Source organism: Drosophila hydei, unplaced genomic scaffold (assembly GCF_003285905.1).
Source record: "Drosophila hydei strain 15085-1641.00,03,60 unplaced genomic scaffold, DhydRS2 tig00008122-arrow-pilon, whole genome shotgun sequence".
NCBI classification, from domain to species: Eukaryota; Metazoa; Arthropoda; class Insecta; order Diptera; family Drosophilidae; genus Drosophila; species Drosophila hydei.
In genome coordinates, this window is record NW_022045833.1 from 3980347 (window position 1) to 3999806 (window position 19460).

The 19460-nt window shown below is 39.9% G+C and overlaps 2 protein-coding genes across 3 annotated transcripts; one reads left to right on the forward strand and one right to left on the reverse strand.

Moving 5' to 3' along the window:
* Positions 1 to 1833: 1833 nt before the first annotated feature.
* On the forward strand, positions 1834 to 16492 carry LOC111597648. 2 transcript variants are annotated; one of them, XM_023312469.2, is made up of 10 exons: positions 1834 to 1966; positions 2600 to 2707; positions 10767 to 12922; positions 13085 to 13215; positions 13439 to 13669; positions 15168 to 15279; positions 15342 to 15595; positions 15656 to 15949; positions 16013 to 16056; positions 16161 to 16492. In XM_023312469.2, the coding sequence occupies exons 3-10, from the start codon at positions 11481 to 11483 to the stop codon at positions 16230 to 16232; spliced, it is 2580 nt and encodes an 859-aa protein (XP_023168237.1). In that variant the 5' UTR covers positions 1834 to 1966; positions 2600 to 2707; positions 10767 to 11480; the 3' UTR covers positions 16233 to 16492. The 2 variants fall into 2 exon arrangements, with proteins under 2 accessions (XP_023168237.1, XP_023168236.1); XM_023312468.2 differs by lacking the exon at positions 13439 to 13669 and having other exon boundaries at positions 16161 to 16491.
* Positions 16493 to 16750: 258 nt separating this feature from the next.
* Positions 16751 to 17941, reverse strand: LOC111597698. The gene is made up of 4 exons (XM_023312533.2): positions 17502 to 17941; positions 17342 to 17427; positions 17000 to 17150; positions 16751 to 16929 (listed from the first exon to the last, which is right to left on the reverse strand). The coding sequence occupies exons 1-4, from the start codon at positions 17755 to 17757 to the stop codon at positions 16769 to 16771; spliced, it is 654 nt and encodes a 217-aa protein (XP_023168301.1). The 5' UTR covers positions 17758 to 17941; the 3' UTR covers positions 16751 to 16768.
* Positions 17942 to 19460: the final 1519 nt, after the last annotated feature.

Below are 19460 nucleotides of genomic sequence, written 5' to 3' on the forward strand. Positions count from 1 at the left end.
TCAGCTTAAGTTATAGAAATGAGCTGCTCCTTTCACTTTCAATTCGCTGCTGCGCTGAAATGAGAGCAAAACGGACTTTACGCGCGCCAATAACAAGGGAGTTTACAACAACAAAAACAACTAACCAAGCAACACAACACAACAACCAACTCTTCAGCTGCACAAACATAACAACAATCAAAATAGAAGAAATCGCTGCGATGATTCATCTGAATATGTTGGCTGGCAGCGGATGCTGATGTGAAATGCTGTTGTCGCCATCGTCTTTCGACACCATTCGCATTGATTTTCCAAAGGCCACTCCATACATGCGTGAATATCTCTCTCTCTCTCTCTCTCTGTCTCCCTCTTGTGTCCGCTTCGTTATTTTGTCAACAGCTTTTTTGGGAGTTTCCCTCGGCCCGTTGACTGTTGAGATCAAGGCTCCTTTGGCACAGCCTTGACGTTGAATCGTTGTGCAAGTTCGTTGCCTAAGTCTTTCGTTTTGACAATGTACGCTCCAGTGTTTCGAGCTCAAAGTTAAACTCTTGTTTTTGTTTCTTTTTTTGTAAATGCTACTTTGATTTTGCTATTAACCTGATAAGTGTTTAATATTGGAAGAGTTTATGGAGTTAAATGAGGGTCAACTGAGACGAAAGTTTAAGGTTAAAAGTTTTATGGCGAAGAAAACTTCAACATAAAAAGTATACTTTTGACTAAAACTGTTTCATCTAAGATTAAACTATACAAATACGAAATTGGGGTTGTGTATAGAGCTGACAAATATATTTCAAATTATATCTTAAATAACAGTGAACAGCTCCTATGCCTGGCAGTTCAATGTGAACTTTGTGCAAAACTTTATCTTACTGATAATTGCTTATTAAAACATAACAACTAGATTTCATAGTTGCTCTATCGAAAGCAACAAAATGATGCTAATTGCTCTCGCTACTCTGTTTACTTTCATGCCTCTGCTCTAATTTCATGAACAATGATTCTTCAACTTACGCTCTGGTCAAATACCCTAGGCTTGGTGACAATAAAAATGAGTTTACGTTCACGTTTTTGTCTTTGTGACAAGGCCCGTTTACATTTCAATCGCGTTTTGACGCGCCTAACTGCAATTAGCTGTCAAAGTCAAGTCACAGACATGTCACAGTCTGTCAAAAGGCATTAAAAAATGTCGATGCTTATGTAGTTCTGCTTCTTCTTGTCTGCTGTCCCCCTGCTAGCTGCAGCCCGAATCTGTTTAATTGGCGCTTGTCATGGCTGGACAGTTGAAAAATGGTATAAAAGCTAGCTAAATACTGAATGGCGTTTGAGTAGTTACTATTGACCATGGCGTCCAATGATGCCTTACGACTACTACTTCATAACATAATTACAGCTTACGAAATGGGCGCCTGCATCTCGGGTCTTGAACAAAGCGGCGTGGGGTACTATGGGAGGGTGCGGGCGCTGCCGGCTGTCTGAGCCGGCATTAAGCAATAAGTATATATATATAAAAATATTTTATAAGTATTTGTACAAAGCGCTGGCTGTTACTGACTTTTAATGTATATATATATGTACACTCTTCAGCTGCGTCGTCCCCTTTCATAGCTTTTACGCTGTGTCTGTGCATTTTGATTGTTGCCTCATCGCCAACGCAGCCAAAAGCCTCAACGAAAGCCCCAACGACAGCGACAGCTGTTTTTTCACTGCTTTGCTTTAGCCAAAAAAAAAAAAACGCTCGACAGAGCAGGAAGAGGCAGCAGCAGCAGCCGCGACTGCGCAGTTGTTAAACTTTTGCTGCAGCTTCGCTCAGCTTTAGCGGCTGCGCTTGCGTTCAGACTTCTTTTAGACTTCGCTCAAGAAGGTCGTGTGCGCGCTCGCCTCCTAAAAAACATATAAAATATATATTTAAAAAGCAAAAAGCTTAGCAAAAGCTCGTTTCGTATCGTTTGCTCGTTCGGTTCGACGATTCGCAAGACGCGCGCAAAACGTAAGTGTTTGGCTACTGCTGAGTGTGTGTGTTTATTTATGTGTAGGATCAAAGGACATGCAAAACGGAGCATATGAAAGCTAAAAACAAGCTAAACAAAAAGCCAAATAACAATTGCTAAATTGAGTGTGTTTATCGATAAGAGTGGAGAGTCGAGTGCAATCGAGTGATACGTATTGAAATTGAAATTGAATTGGATTGGATTGGATTGTATTGGATTGTAGCTATAGCTGATGTTGCTGTTGCTGTTGTTGTTGTTATTATTGCTGCTGCTGTGTTGCTTGTGAGTTGCAATTTCGTTTTCGTTGCGGCTGCGCGCCTGACAGTGAAAGTGATTTGATTTTGCAATTGGAGTCTGCGCCTCGCAATCGCAATCTGTTTGCTATTTTGTAGCTCAGCTCAGCAGCGCTCGATTTCGAAGCCATTTGCTATGATTATAGCCGCATTATATAGACAGATATATAGCTAGTTCAGTAAATTGCAACGCAACGCAACGCAACATGCAGCCAAGCTAAACCAAAACAAAAAATAAATAAAATACAAATTTATTTATTAATAAACAAATAAATTTGCAAGCAATTTGCGAATTGCTTTTACATTAAATATATCTAAAGTGTGCTTTAATTTTTATAGCCAAACACAATAAAAGTCAACAACAAGCTGTTTACACACGATTTGGATTAATTCAGCAATTTAAAACTGAAACAAAACAAAATAGAAAGAGAAAGAAACTAACGTTGGGTAAGATGAATTTTTTTTTTAGTTTTAATAACAAAGTCTTGCCACACATAAAGAAACTAATCAAATGTTCATAAATTTCACATTCAATCAACATTTATTAGCAATCGCCGCGACGACGATTAAATCATTCAAATTGCAACAACTCACGAACCGCAGTAAACAAAATGAAAAATATTAAAGAAAAGAAATAACTAAAGCGCCATTATCTAATAAATCTTGCAATAGACATAGCCATAGCCATAGCCACACACCATAGACAAGACAAGTGTATGCGCACACAGAGTTAGTTAGTAACTGCCATATGTAACACCTCAACATGGCTCGATCTCTTGCCACATGTGGAAAGTAATGCGAATATTTTAGCTCAAGCTAAACATCAAAAAAATAAAAACTTTGGACTAAGCTAATGTGGATTTAGAGCAAAATAAAGTTAATTTAATTGAGTAGCGCTTGAGCAAAAATACCAGTTTTTTTACATATTTCTAAAATGTGCAGAAAAAAGACAAAAGAAGTCTGCAGAGCAGACAAAAACTGAAATCATTTCAGTCTGGAATTTGGCTTAATGATTAATGGAGTGTGGTGTTCAACAGATTGGGCTTGTTATAGAAGTAGAAGAGAAGTCTATGACAAAGCTGTCAGATATAGACAAGACTATGTAATTTGGTTTAATGATTGACAAAGTTGGTAGAAAAACATTGTAAAGTGTGGAAGAGAAGTCTATTAAATTGGGCTTGAAGATTGATGGCGTTAGATTAGAGCAGTACACTTTAGTCTAGATTATGATTATTGACAGTGATCGACAAAGTTGGTATTCAGTAGAATATCATTGCACAAAGAGGTAAAGAAGACTACAAGGTTGATAGATTGTATTAGTTATAACACAGTGAACTATGGTATATCTATACCATGACTGAAGAAGCTGGTATACAGCAGAAGAGTAGTAGTGTAGTAGAAGAGCTGAGTTTACGGCTCAAAATTTTTGAAAATGTAGAATTCTCTGAAATAATGTGTTGTTAAGCACTTGCTAGAAAGGTTCATTTAGTAATAAACATTAAAGTCAAACAAATTTTAGCCCCAATGAATATATTCAACAAATGTTATAAGCTGATATTCCATATTCGGAATTCATAGCTCCTTAACTATTTTTGAGCTCAAGCAAGCCAAATTTCGACTCATACATATGTATATTCAACAAAAAGGTCCATTTATGTCAATTTAGATTTCTTTAACTCATTCACACATCAAATATAACCAATTATATATATATATAAAGTTTTATATAGTCCCATTAATATGTAGCCAAACCACTTGCTGCTGCACACTTGTTAAATATTATTCAATAAATAATATTTCAACAGCTCTTCGACTTGTTAATTGTTATATAATAAACATTTGCAAGAAGAGCGCGCATTGAATAATAAATAAAACGAACTGCAAACAAACAAACAAACCATGTCAAGTTGTCTTTACCAAAAACAAACGCATATGCAAAAACAAAAAAGAAATGAAATAAAAAATAAAATACAAAAACAAAACAGGAAAACATAAATAAATGTGCGTTGAAAAAAGGGCAAACGAGACGCAGCAACAAAAGACAAAAAAGTTAACCCAAATTTTGTTTCCACCAACAGACGGCCCCAAAAAAAATTATTTGGCAACGTTTTTATAGCCCACTCAAAGCTTTTGTGCACACTAAATACATATACTTAAATCAGTGCATACATATATACACATATATGTATGTCTATAAGTTTGTCTGCGTTACATATGACATGAACTTCATTATCAGCACAGCGCCGCCAACGCCATCGAAAAGGTTTTTTTTTTATTTTTTGGTAACATCTCTTTTCTTTCTTTTCTTGTGCGTTTTTTGTTTTCCTGAAGTGGTTTTATTTTATATATATTTTTTTATTTAGGGCTTTGCTTATTGCATAAGCGGAGAAACTCGTATTGCTCTGCATGCTCTTTAGAGCATGTTATATATTGAATTGCTGCGTTGCGGCGGCTGGTGCTGCTGCGGCTGCGGCTGCTCCTCTTGACGTTGTTGTTGTTGTCAGCTGAAACTCAGATTACGAAAGACTTAAGGCGCAAACTTGAGAACTTTCCTTGTCTGACACAAATTACTTAATTTAAGACAACGTTCAATACCCTGTTTTTGAGTTGCATACACATTGTCGTTGATATATAGCAGACACTCAAGAGCACGCTGTATGTGTTTAAGATTAAGTAGCTCTGAAATATGTTTTTTCTTTCTTTACTTAACTATAATAATGTAGAAAATGTGAAATATATATATAAAAAATGACCATGACTATATATAGTGACTATATAATGTCTAGAGCTGCCTCAGACTTAAGAGGGTATAGCTTAGTCAAGTAACTCAAGTCAACCTAAAGCCCAGTTGCTTTCGGTTTTCGCTTGCGCCCAAAAATTGAAAATCCGGTTGTGGTTTTTTCAGGCCGAGACCCTTTTCCAACTATCATCTGGTAATAAACCCAAATTGTGATTGTTGCTGTTGCTGCTGTTGTTACTTTGCCTATTGTTGTTGTTGTTTGCATACGAGAAACAAGTTCCGCCAAATTGTGACCATGGCAATGGATTTGTTGCCCGTCGTTGCTTTTATTTTAATTTTTGTTTTTGTAGTTTTTTGTTTATGTAAATTATAAACTTTTGATTGGCGCCACAATCTTTCTCTCTTTGACTCTTTTTGGGGTCTTATGTAAAGCAATCGGAAAATGCAAATGATTTCTTAATGCCCATCCACTTTGGGCAGCGCAATCGATTATGCATTCATTTCAACTGTTAATTGGACACGAGCTACTGTGTTTTTTTTTCCCATTATTTTTGTCTATTTTTATAGATTTTCTGTGAATCTTGAGCTTGTGTTTAGCATGTGCAGTTGTTCTAGTTGTTAGCAGCTTTTTGCGGTTGCTGACCGGCTGCCAGGCAGCAAGTCGATAGCCTCAATTTGCACGAGTCATTAGCGTGAGGAAAATAAAAAAATCACTTTTGATAAATATAGGAGAATATATTGTTATAAAATTTTAATGGCGCTTATCTAATGCGCCAAAAAGTTGCAAAAGTGGGCGGCCCCAAATATCAAATGTGCAAGAGTTTAATGAATATTGCTCATACGCCAAGTGGCCCACAGCTAATTATATAATCGTTATCAATACGTATAAACAAAATGTAGCTTTGATTAACATGCAACGCTCAGGCTGCTGCTGCTGTTACTGTTGTTGTTGCTATTGTTGCGCTTCTTAACGCTTTTTTGCTGCCGGTGTTGACTTCACACATTCATAACAATTGCGCAGCGCGAGTATTGAATATTAATTAACGCTTCAAACCCAACTCTCTGCGCCCGCTCACCCCTCCCTGGCCCTGGCGCAGTCGCATATCTATTGATTATGCGTCTCTGGGCCGTGTGGCAACCAGCAAGCGTGCTTTGGGCCCGGTTTTCAATTGGAACTCTCTTGCCAACAGCACTTACCTTACCCAATAGCTCAACGACTATAAGGTTTTTGGCTTTCCATTGCCCGTGTGTGTGTGTTTGCTTTTTGGCCAGGCTAAATATGTGCCAATGGCATGACACCAATTTTCATACGATGTGCGCTTTTGTTTAGAGTTCAGCTTGCAGCAGCTTGAGCCGCTGACCCAATTGACTTCAGCTTCAGCTTGTGGTTAAGTCCAAACGTTTTGACCTTTTCGCCATTGGCAAAACAATTGCCAATTGTACAATTGGTAGCAATTCACATAATTGGCACAACTTTGTTTAAATTGTTGTTTATTTTAAAAGCGAGTTTCTTTGTACACTGGAAACAAAAGTGGGCAAGCAAGTTGTAAGGTGAAAAGAAATTTGTTTTCGTTGAGATGTGTAGTACACACAATGTAATACACACAACTTGAGTTATGAATATCTTGCTTAGCTTAGATAGTATATATATATGTTCTTCTAGATTAAGACGAACTTAAATAATATATATTGTGGATACCAATGAATGCGAACGAAATTTGATAAATTTGCAAGCTCAAATTGTAATTTATAAAACTATTTTCAAGATCTGATTCAAGAGTCAACGTCTTCTGCCTAAGCCAAGTGCCAAGAGTCAAGTTATGTCCAACTCTTAGCTCAAACCCGCATCGTTAACTTTACAATATTCATTCACAACAAGCTAAAGCTTTTCTATGCACAAATTCAATTTGTTTAATGGGGCAGTTAAATTTAAAAACCTTTCTTGATTAACTTCGATATAAATCTTCAGTTTTTAACATATTGTAAAATTTTAGCTTGAAGTTCATTTGAGCTATGCTGTAATTTAAGCATTTGTGCAAACGCATGCATTAAATTAGGCATAGGCTGACATTTATTTATGCGCAACTCGTCAGCGTCACAAACGAGCAGATGCAACAACAGCGATAACGAACAGCAACAGCAACAGCAACAAATGACAAATGGCAACGAGAGGCAACTTTTATGTTTATTTTTATATTCGTTGTTGCTGCTGCCATTGTTGTCATCAATTTGTGATTTTGTGCATTAGGCATTGTTTTATCTCAACTTTTATATATTTTATGCAAACGAAATTCATTTGATTGAAAATTATGCGTGGAAAGCAACTGAAAAGCTGAAGAGTTGAACAAACGCACGCAAACTGTGCGCAACGCTGCGTATACGCAATGCGTTGTATCCGCATCGTCAGCAACTGCTGCTGCTGTTGCCATTGCTGCGCATTTAAAATGCATTTATCTCAATTACGAAAAGAAAAATATACAAAAAAAAAAATTATATATACAAAAATTGCTTGTTTGCAGCAGCAACAAATAAACGAAACGTAGCAAACGAACAACGAGCAACGCATTGTTTGCAACAACAACAACAACAAGAGCAACTTTCACTAGGCAGCGCGCAAAACTAAAACAAAGTGCACATGCAGATAATACGGTCAAAAAACAAAAGAAGGGCGCAATAAAAAGCAACCTAAAATAAAAGAGGAGCAGCCGCAACAATTGTTAATTAAAACAAATAAACTGTCAGGCATAAAAAACCAAAGAAGAAGAAGACAAAAATGAATGTGAATTATGCGTGCAGCAGAAGTGTGAAAGAAAGAAAACAGCAACAGAAAGAGCGCAGCGAAAGGCAAACAGCAAATAAAAGAAATATATATAAAAGAGAGATAAAGAGAGAGAGAAGCAAAAAGAAGTAAAGCCAGTTTCCGGCGTCCTTCACAAGGCCGTTGCAATAATTGCTGATGCGGCAGCAACATGTTGCTCATAATGAGGCATCACAAGTTGATGATCATCAAGCAGCAGCTGCTGCTGCTGCTGTGGGCAGTTCGAACGCATTTTATTTTTTACATAACTTTTTATCAATTTTGGCCACTCGCATTGCTAAAGCGTGGCTTTTGGTATTTCTTTATCAGCCTTTTCTTCTTTTTGCATATGATTTTCCAACACTGAAAAGTTGTTTTTGGTTAATTTTTTTTGCGCTTTGCCTGATTACATCACACGAAATGCGCATAAAATCGTGTAGCTCAAATTGCTGTGTCAATTTCGCAACTATATAAATTTATATATATATATATATATGTATATATGCACATCTATATCTAGATTTGCATATATATTTATGTACAGCTGTTTACATTGCCGCACGTTGACAAACCAGTTATCAGTCTTTGCAGATTTCATAATCACAAAAATCTATTAGCAGCAACTCTCAGGCGCAGCAGCCCATCGTGTTAAAACATTATGCAAAACAATCTTCATGGCTATGAGCTGTACGTATATTGGGGAAGTAAATAGCTAACGTCTGGTCACGTTTCGCGCAATGCTTCCTGTTGACATAAGCTGACTCCCAGCCCGTCTTCATGCCTGCACACTTTACCCTCTGACACAGACACGACTCTATGGAAAATCTCTTGGCTAGGCTAGAAATCAAGTTCAAAATGTCAAGTTTGTGCGGTTGCTGCAAACGCCCCCGCCAGAGGAAGCTTTTAGTTTGGCAGCGGCCATACAACAACTGCAGCAGCCGCAACAACAACAAAAACAACAGCGGCAGCTGCTCGCGTGGTGCTTGAACTCGAAATGAAAGTGAAAACTCGCTGGCAGCGACGACTGCAGCGCAGTTGAGCGCAAAAAGTTGCCAACTCTTACTTTCAAAGCTGTTGCTGTTGCTGGTGCTGTTGCTATTGCTGCTTTGTCTTTACTGCTTCGCTGACCACACAGCAACAACAACAAAGAACTCTGCAGCTAAGGCAGGGGCGACTGCATGATGCTCTGTCTGTTGTTTTAAGTTAAAGTGTTGATTAAAGAATAACGTGCTAATAGCTGTCAGGGCTAAAGCTGCTCTAGCTGCTCTACGTCTGAATTTTATAATTTATATATATAAAATGTAAAAAGTTCCTGTATTTGCGCCAAGCCTATTAATTTATCTAAAATACATGTAAGCGATTTTCCTAATAACATCAAAAACAATGTTGTCTAATAATTGTAGCAGAGACTAAAATTTAGTTGTTTTTCATGAGAAGAGGCAAAAAATAAAGTATATAAAGGAAATTGAATTTCAACGTATTCAGAATAAATATTATTATATAATTAATACTTAACTAATTTAGTTATGCTGCATTAGACAATACTGATAGTCTATAAGATTAAAAAAAAATTGAGACTTGATTTTTTTTGGAAAATAAGAAATAAAATATTAAACAATAAGAACATTCTTATAGCTTTTATAAAACATGAGAAAAAAAGTTATACTGTTTATTTTAAAATTTATATAAATTTAGTAAGACTTAATATAATAAAATTAATCCAAAGAAATTCTTCAAAAATTAATGAAAGAATGGAAATTTTACAAAATATTTAAAGTAGTTTTTAAATAATTGAAAATTTAACTAATTAATACATATACGAAGAATTAAAATATTGAGCATTTGAAAGACCTACATTTCACAGAAAAAGATATTTAACTATAAGCAATAATTCGTCAAAATGCGAAAACTAAAACGTGCACATGTGAAAACAGCTTAAAAATGTATTTATATATGAATTGACTTTATTACATAAATATTTAATTTATTTATGTTGATAATCATATAACGCACAGAATTCATACCTAAGAGGACTCATGAGCTGTTGAAACATATTAATGACAAGTTGTCCCACTCTTGTCTGAAATATTGTTATTTGCCTAAAAGCCGGAAAATAATTATAAAAAATTACAAGCCTAAAACATAAAACAATTACAAAATACATTAAATAGCATTTGTTCATTAATTGTTTCCATTAATTAATTTGATTTATTGCGCATAAAAATTGTACTTGATTGTGAAGCGAATTTCATGTGGAAGCACAGTTTAAAATTTGGCAAATTATTTATGCATGGGATCATGTGGTTAAGCTGCTCAAATTAATGTAAATGCCTTGGACTTTCCATTAAAGCGCATTGGCTGGGATTGCCGCATGGCTTTGCTTTTATTGCGCTTTTCATTGCAGTCATTCATTTCCTTCTATCGTTAAACGTAAAAATAACTTTTCAAAACACGAAAATGAAAAAAAAAAAACAAAAAAAAAAATAATCATATAAAAGCAAAAATTTTGCCGCTTTCCAGTTGTGCAGCGACTTTTATTTTGTTAACTGGTTTTGCAAAGTTGTTGCCAAAAGTCAGCTGCTGCTGCTGCTGCTGCGGTTTGTGACCGAGGAAACGCATGATGCTACTGCTGCATCAGCAACTGCTGCAGCAGCAGCAGCGTAAATTGGTAATTTGCTATTAATTTGTTGTCGGTTTAATGCGCATTTACTGCGCAAATCGTTGATTAAAACCGTCAGATGAAAGCTCATTTTGAGCGTTTAGGCTGTGGCTAATGGTCTGACACGCCCACTACACTAACTCATACTGCCCCCGCGACCATGTGTCTGAAACACACCCACAATTTAATGTCATGCTTGTGGCAACTTAATGGCCAAAATGCCAGCCCGTTTTCTTTATATATAAATGTATATATATATATATATATATATATATATATATTTACGTTTCTTTCTCTCTTCTTCTTGCAGGCAATTAAGGAAGTAATTTGTGGCCGAAGCTGTTGTTGCTGTTAGTAGTTGTTGTTGTTGTCGTCTCTCTCTCTCGCTCTCTTGTTGCAAGATCATCAGCCACTGCCAGCAGCCGTCATGAATGCAACCACATGAAACGTCGGCTGTTGAAGCGTCAACAGCAATTGCCATAATTGCCATTGGAGCAGCAAAACGTACACACTCTCGCACACACACATATTGCCGGCGGAGCTGCAGGCAAGCAGGAGTCCAATAACCGCACCAACTGCTGAAACCCGCCACACGAGATATTCGCGGCAGGCACAAAATCGAAAACCAATTGCCAGCGGTAGCGGCAGCAGCTCCTTCAACTGAATTGTAACACAGCGTCAAAAGCGTGGAGCATCGGGCGCCGGAAAATCCCCAAAGCCAAAAAAATAAAGCACCAACGACAACAACAGCAACAGGCAAAGAAACCAGTGGAGCGGGGATCAATGAACGCGGCACGCAGCAGCTGCGAGCAACAACAACAACAGCAACAGCAGAAGAAGAAAAGCGAAACGGGCCAGCAATTGGCTTCAAGTTCAAAATCGCCATAACAACAACAACAGAAGCAACAGTTGCAACTGCAACGGCAACGGCAACAAGCAGGAAGTTGCGCAGCTGCACCTTAATTGGGCGCAGTGTCATTACCACCAACAACCACCACACACGCTCATCCCCGCTCAATGTAAGATGTTAGTGGCCAAACACCAACGCAACACCAAAACCAAAACCAACAACAACAATCGCAACAGCAACAATTGCCCATGCAGTTGGAGGCTTAGCCTGCTCATTAGCTGCCTGCTTTATGCCGGTCAAGTTCAAGCGATCGGCGGTGCGCAGAGCTCAACGGCATCGACAGCAGCGCTGCTAACGGGCCAACAGCTGGCGCCGTGGCAGACCACCGCAGCCTTTGCCACCCACACAGCAGCAGCGGCAGCAACTGCGGCGCCCACTGCCAGGAATCTGTATGCGCCGTATCAGACGTTCAGTCAGCAGGACGATGTCAGCTTCAAGGATGTGCGACAGCGCAACGATGGCAGCCTAGTGCAATCCTTTGGCTCCTATCGCACGGCACGACAATCCAATGCTGGCTCAGCTGCTACCGCACAACGTCGCTCCGATGTTGAGATCATACCGGCGCCAAGTGTGGAGCTGCCACAGAGTGAGCTGATCACCATACCCAAGCAGCTGGTGCCCACGCTGCCGGAGAATGTGACGCGGCAGGGACGCAGACGCAACTATATGTACATCCCATTGCAGACGGAGGGGGAGGCGAGCAGTCCAGCCTCGCTGCTGCAGCTGCGACCCAGTCGCAATGCCACGCTCTCCGCCCTGGGGCCCCCGGCCGAGGGTATTGCTGCTGTGGCTCATGAATTTGGCGCCGAGCTGGCAGCTCAGGCGGCAGAGCAGCAGCAGTCGCAGACGGTGCGCACTGAACGCAGTGATTTGGTAGCCGCAGCTAGCACCACGGACAAGCTGGAGTATGCAGAGCCAGAGCAGACGAGTCGACGTGTGGGCTTTCAGTTTCCCAGCTATAGTTTGAAGCCGGCCAATCCCTTCTATCCACAGGGCTATCGTGAGGATAGCCCAATTTTCGAGGAGAGCAGTGGAGCTGTAGGTGGTGGTGGCGGTAGCTTGCCCTTCACCGAGGATGCCACGCCCACACAGTATGACCACGAGACACGGCACACACGTCAACTGTACTTCGACTCGGATGTCTCGCCATCCAGCTTTGAGTTTCCCGGTTTGGTCGCCAACTCGAAGCCTCATACATTGAACGCAGCCGTGGCAGCTGGAAAAATTTATCGCGATGATGTGACCAAATTTGGAGACATCAATGGACCCATTACCGCACTGCCAGGTCGCTTGCAGCGCGGTCTCTACTTTGGAGACACGGAATTCCGCACCGGACCCAGTCCCATGCGTCAGTTCGGACCGCAGAAGGCTTTCAATGAGTATGTGGCACCCGGGGACTATCAGAGCTCGCGCAAGAGTCGCTATTTCCCCTACAAATCCTCGCGCAGTCCCCGCGTGGTTTTCCCCAGCAACGACAATGTGGGCACCACTGGACCCAGTGGCTCCAGCGCACCATCCGGAACGGGTGTCTACTTTAGCGATAATATTGCTTTCAGGTGAGTCGACAAAAGCTGCTGCATAGCGTGGGAAACACAGAGGATACTTAGATAGCGTGAGAGTTATATGAATGTATGATAGATAGACCGATAGACTGTCGAACTTGTTCAATAAAACTAGTTCAAGTTTCCGCACTAAAGCGCTTTTTTTATTCCACACAGAGATCAAAACTTTGGCATTAACGAACTGGCTGCCGTACAGGATGTACGCAACGATTATAGTCTACAGGATTTGGATAATGCTGCGGAGGCTACGAGCAGTCCACAATCAGCTAGCACATTCAAGGAGAAGGGTAAGTGTCAGGGTCCATAGCTGCGAGACCATTTGCTACTCTTTTAAGTTAAGCTTCAGTTAGTGTCGCTGCTGGGAACTGCTTGCACTAGGCCTAATTGTCCCAATACGAACACTACCCAACACATAACCAGTTACACACACTTACACACACACACACAAATACACTCACATCACACATGTTGCTCATCTACATACATGATATCCCCCCAACCATTTGACAGTCGACATCACAACGGACATGGAGTGTCAGCATCGTGGCGGTACTTGCGAGTTCTTTTTAGGCTGCTGGCTATCTGGCGGCCTAATACAGGGCACCTGCAATGGATTGCTGCGCGGCTGTTGCCATCGCACGGCCAAATCGGCCAATCTACGAAGCTCGGACTATGTGGGCAATACGGTCGATCTGACCGATCTACCCCAAAAGAACTTCGGACCGGTCAACAACGAACCCAGTGAGTGTGGCTGCCTCAACAAAACAACAAAATTAAACAAACAAAAAAAAAACCAACTACAAGTCCATGCACGTGCACACTAAAAACAACAACAATTTAGATTACACTACGGTCCAGCTTGCTTTTTGGACTAAGTCGAAAAAATCTTATATAAAATAATGAAATTTAATAAAATTATAGAGCAAACTTCGGTTTGCCGGAGAGTAAATATACTTGCAGAGGAATATGATAAGAAATATATATATGTATATTTATATATAGCTTATGGATTCCAAAACTAAATGTAGACAAGCATTAAATAAAATCAACTAAACTTTATGGCTACTTAGATTCTTTGTAAATAGCTTTTTGTCCGTTATGCTTTACAAATGCTTTTAAATGATATAAATGATTCCAGAAATATATATTATTTCAAAAAGTCTTAAGTTAGAAAATGTTTTGGTCTTATATCAAAGTTTATTGTTCATTTGCAAAAATTTAGATGGAAAATAAATATTTATTCAGCTCAAAAATTCTCTAACCCATTTAAAATTCTAGAAAATTTATTAAATATATATATATATATATATATATATATATATATATATATATATATATCGTATATATCGTAGATTAAGAATGAAGAACTTTCCAGTAGTTAAAAAGTCAAAGTTTAAACCTATAAACAATTAAAAAAATAATATTAAAGCTTAGCCAGTACATATTCAGTAAATACTTGGTAAATATGAATATTTGCTTGATTTTTAAAACCCTCCAAACTTCTGCAAGTATTTTATAAGAACAGCTATGATTATTTCTTAGTTTTGCATGCCTAACAAAACCAAATTATTTGTTGTAGTGACTGCGTTTGCTTGCTTTTTATTGTTTATGATTTATAATTTAATTTTTTTATGTATTTATTATGTGTCTTGCATTTGTGCACCGTATTCGTAGTACTTTTTGTCAAATGTCGAGTGCCTAATTTAGTTGCGAAAAAAGAAACAAAACAAAACCACGCTACTAAAATGCCTTGCACCAAGCTTGAAGTGGGATATGAAAATGCCGCCGAGTGCAATGGGGAAAGAGAAGAGGAAACTGAGGAACTTTACAACTGCCCAGCATGTGCATGTGTTAATTAGCAGACTTAATGACAACTAAGCCACATTTAAACATCATTTAATGGCATGCCCCGAAAAAAAGCTTCAAGTGCCACAAAAAAAAAAAAGTAAAAAATTAAAAAGCAAACCACACAGCGACTTAGAAAGTTAATGCTTCATCCCGCACGCACCACCCTCGCCCCTATCTCACATACACACAGCAAACCAACCAACTACAAATTGCGGGCAGTTCCAAGCGGCGTTCATATTTTTGGCTTCATTTTTGGTTGCAAGTTCCACCTGCTGCTCTCTCTCTCTGTTTCTCTCACCCCAGTTGCTACTAACTCTGTGCTGTTTTATTAGCGTTAACCTTTGAATGGTCTAACCCGTCACACACTCTAACTGTCTGTCTTGGTTTGCAGGCTGCGGCATTTCACTGGCTAAGCAGACCGCACAGCGTCGCATTGTGGGCGGCGACGACGCCGGCTTTGGCTCCTTTCCCTGGCAGGCCTACATACGCATTGGCTCATCCAGGTAAGCTGGAGTGATGGCCACCTCTTTATGGCTCTTCAAATTCACATTTGCTGTTGTTGCAGATGTGGTGGGTCGCTTATATCACGACGTCATGTGGTCACTGCCGGTCATTGTGTGGCGCGTGCCACACCCCGTCAGGTGCACGTTACGCTGGGCGATTATGTCATCAATTCGGCCGTTGAACCGCTGCCCGCCTACACCTTTGGCGTGCGTCGCATCGATGTGCATCCCTACTTCAAGTTCACGCCACAAGCGGATCGCTTCGATGTCTCCGTGTTGACACTGGAACGCACAGTGCACTTCATGCCACATATAGGTAGATCTACCTGTTAGTGCTACCCTCTGCATCTCTTAATTCACTTCACATCTTCGACAGCACCCATTTGCCTGCCGGAGAAGAACGAGGACTTTCTGGGCAAGTATGGCTGGGCCGCCGGCTGGGGCGCTCTGAACCCCGGGTCTCGATTGCGGCCCAAAACTCTGCAAGCTGTTGATGTGCCAGTGATTGAGAATCGTATTTGCGAGCGCTGGCATCGACAGAATGGCATTAATGTCGTGATCTATCAGGAGATGCTGTGCGCCGGCTATCGCAATGGCGGCAAAGACTCGTGCCAGGGCGATTCAGGCGGTCCTCTGATGCATGAGAAGAATGGACGTTGGTATTTGATAGGTGAGTATCGAGTGGTTCTTTGTCAGCAACTCCAAGCTAACTTGAATATATACGTGCTTGCAGGTGTTGTCTCGGCGGGTTATTCCTGCGCATCGCGGGGTCAGCCGGTAAGTGGTTGTCTAAGACAAGATCTAGACTATGCTCCCTATCTACTCTTTTTACCTTCCTCCAAACCTTAACTTCAACTAATGAAGCAACTTTTCTCTTACAGGGCATATATCATCGCCTGGCCTATACGGTGGACTGGGTATCCTATGTAGTTGGCCTGACTGTCAACATTTAAGCTATGCAACTTGTGTCTTATTTATTTTAAATCCAACGCTTCAGCTCCAGCTTGCAGAATGCCCTCCACAGAACATAAATGGAGTGCAAACGTTTTGTACATAATTCACTTCCCCAGCTTCCGCATCTATCGACTTTCACATTCTTTTTTTAATTCTTATTTATATATTTAATAATATTCAACAAAACTTCGCGCAGCGCTCTACTTTTAGTAAGGTACGAAGAGGAGAAAGATGATGAGGGAGGAAACTGCGTATATTAGAACTAAGTAACGACAAGGCATATATCTTTAGTTGGGATATAGCTGTGGGATATCTATTGGATATCTGGTTAAGCGATTTTCAAATTACATTAAATTAATTATTAATTAATTTACTTAGTCATATGCGCTGTTACGTAATTTTAAACTATTTATGAACTAATTGTGTGTAAATAAATTATGTAAATGTTGAAAAAAAAAAACAACATCTAAATGTTTTTTATTAATTTATCTTCGACATTAGACGTGAAATAATCAATTGATGCTGCTGCTTCCCCTCATTGCTTGTATGGAAAAGGAGGTAAATATAATGGCGAATATGGAACGCCAGAGGCAAACACGTGCTCAGCATCTTGGCAGAACTTTACATTTCGCAAATTCTGCTCTTGCATGACGCGGAACAAGGTAAAAACTTCATGATAGATCTTATAGTAGAGCACTGAACAGGGGTGGATAGATTATTATAGAATATTAATACGACTATATACATATATATAGTTAAGACTTACCCAGTACAAGTGTGAAGACCAGCAAGCACATCAAGAAACTAGACAGGTCTATAAATAGGCCAGCCATGGCATAGAATATGCCCATGTAGAGGCCAAAGCCAAACACAACGCCGTGAAATATCAACCAAGGATACAGCAAGCCGCTCGAGTCCTGTAACGTAGAATTAGGTAGTCAGCTAAAGAAATTGTCGAATGTTTAACTCAACAATGAACACATATGAATTCAAGCTGCGTAAATCGTACAATAGAAAAAGCTACTTGGAATGCTCATGGTAATTTTGCAATGAACTTCAACTGCCTAACCATACCTTAACCTATTTCAAATCTTTGTCTCTTACTTACCCGAGCTACACCTATTAGCAGCAAGAGGCTGACGCCCAGGTTAATCAAGGACATACCATAGGCGACTGTACTGAAAGCAGCCAATACTAGGAATCAAGGTTATATATGATATAGACATATATATATAAGAAGAGAAGTTGTCCAGAACTATAATACATACGATTCATTAATAGCTGTATTTCTTTATCTGTTGCCTGTTGCAGTAAGATTTGCTTCACCAGAACTTCGACATCGGTCTGCATATTTATGACCATCATTGAGCTAAAGATCATCACGCTTGATATGATGACGCCCAGCCAACCTATAATAATGGCATTGTACTTGAGATTCTGGCACTGCACATACGCAATGCTGCTGGCATGTGCGGCAACAAGACCCTGGGTGGCAGCCTTTGCTGCTTGTGGGTTGCAGGCCATGGTGTGACAACAAATTTTAAATTTAGATTCCTAATCTATCTATATTTATACAAATAAAAAAAAATTACAAACACAAATCGAAATAATAAATAAATATTTCTACTTATAGAGTAAACTTGTAACTGAAGCAAAAGGTGTTTGTTGAGAAGTTAGTAAGTTTTTGAAGTTTTTGAGTTAAATGTGTGATTTGTTTTGTGTAGTTTCCTCGATTTTGTGACCCATTCGATGGCCAACATCCATTTGACATCTAAGCGAAACGCCTGCTGGGCACAAAATAAAACAAGAAAAACATATTTCAGCAGCATATTTCATATGCTAATGCTTCAGACAGCTACAGAGCATCATCAATAAGAGTTTGCTTTTTAGAAAGTTACATAAAAGAATGGCGGCTGCTGTTGCTCCCCCCTTATCTGACACGCAGTTAACCCAAAAAAAAGTTGTATTAGCCAGAATTGCTCCCATTTCCTCCATACGAATAGCTAAATAAGTTACGTGCATAGCTCGTTGCTGTTTTGCAATTATGTCGCATAAAATAATTATAATTCAAACATTTCCTGCGTTTCGTAACAATTAGCCAGACATTGCGTTTGAGAACTAGCGCCCAAGATCAAGCCAGATGTGTGTGTCGGCTCAAGATGCCAACCAGTTGTTGGGAAGAAGCTCTCACAGTCGAAGCTAAAAGACTTTGGCTACAGCTTGGCACCCAGTTTGATTCTGGCCAGCATTGCGTGCGGTTGTCGCTGTCGCTGCTGCTGCCGCCGTTTTAGCCAATTCTCGCGTCGCGTTTCGTGTGTGTGTGTTGAGCCATGCCACAATTGGCAGCATGTGTGAAACTCTGTGTGGCTGCAATTGAAAATTGTGCCAGCGTCTGATGCATTGACATAGTTATTATTTAAAAAAGAAAAAAGGCGTCTCATAACCCATTTAGCTGAAGAACACGTTGCGACAAGGACGCAAGCGGCTTTGAATCGAGCCGCTAGCTGTGTGAATCATTCAACCCAACAACAAAAACAGAAACAACCACAAAGAGTAGTAAAAGTGGAGCAACAATAATAAGACGTCTAAGTAGAAATAACAGCGAGTTTTGCTAGCTTCAGATGGTAAAGCAGAAGATATCAACAGCAACAACAACCACAACAACAACAAGAGCAGACAGCACAAAATAGACGACATAAAAGTGAATAAGAAATTGTCATGCTTTCATTAACAGCGACAATAGCAGCAACAGCAACAAATCAAAACACAAATTTAGCTGTCAGCAAATTGTGTTAAACGCCCACCGAAAACAGTGACTGTCTGTGAAGCGTACACGCTTAAGTCGTGACTGAAAATGCGACGTTCATTTGGGTATTTATTGCTGCTGTGGCTATGCCTGCTGCTCTATCAATTTGCTCCGCTGCAGGCGAGTAAGTAAAGCCTGCTCCTCAGCTAATCCCCGCCAACTTTTGATCAACAATTCTCCTTTAATACTCCCGCTCAGGTATTCTAAACACACTGCTGGGCGTGCCAGCTGAGTGTGTGCATCAGAGCGGCGTGTGGCCTTGCAAACTGAGCTTCTCCTGCTGGCTGCAGGGCGGCAAGCATGCCAAAGGCTGTGGCAGCAACAAATGGCTATTCAGCTGCTGCATTGCCGAACCGCATCAGCATCTGCATCAGCATACGCATCAATCGCCGCTGGAGAATCTGGTGGACTATGGCAAACT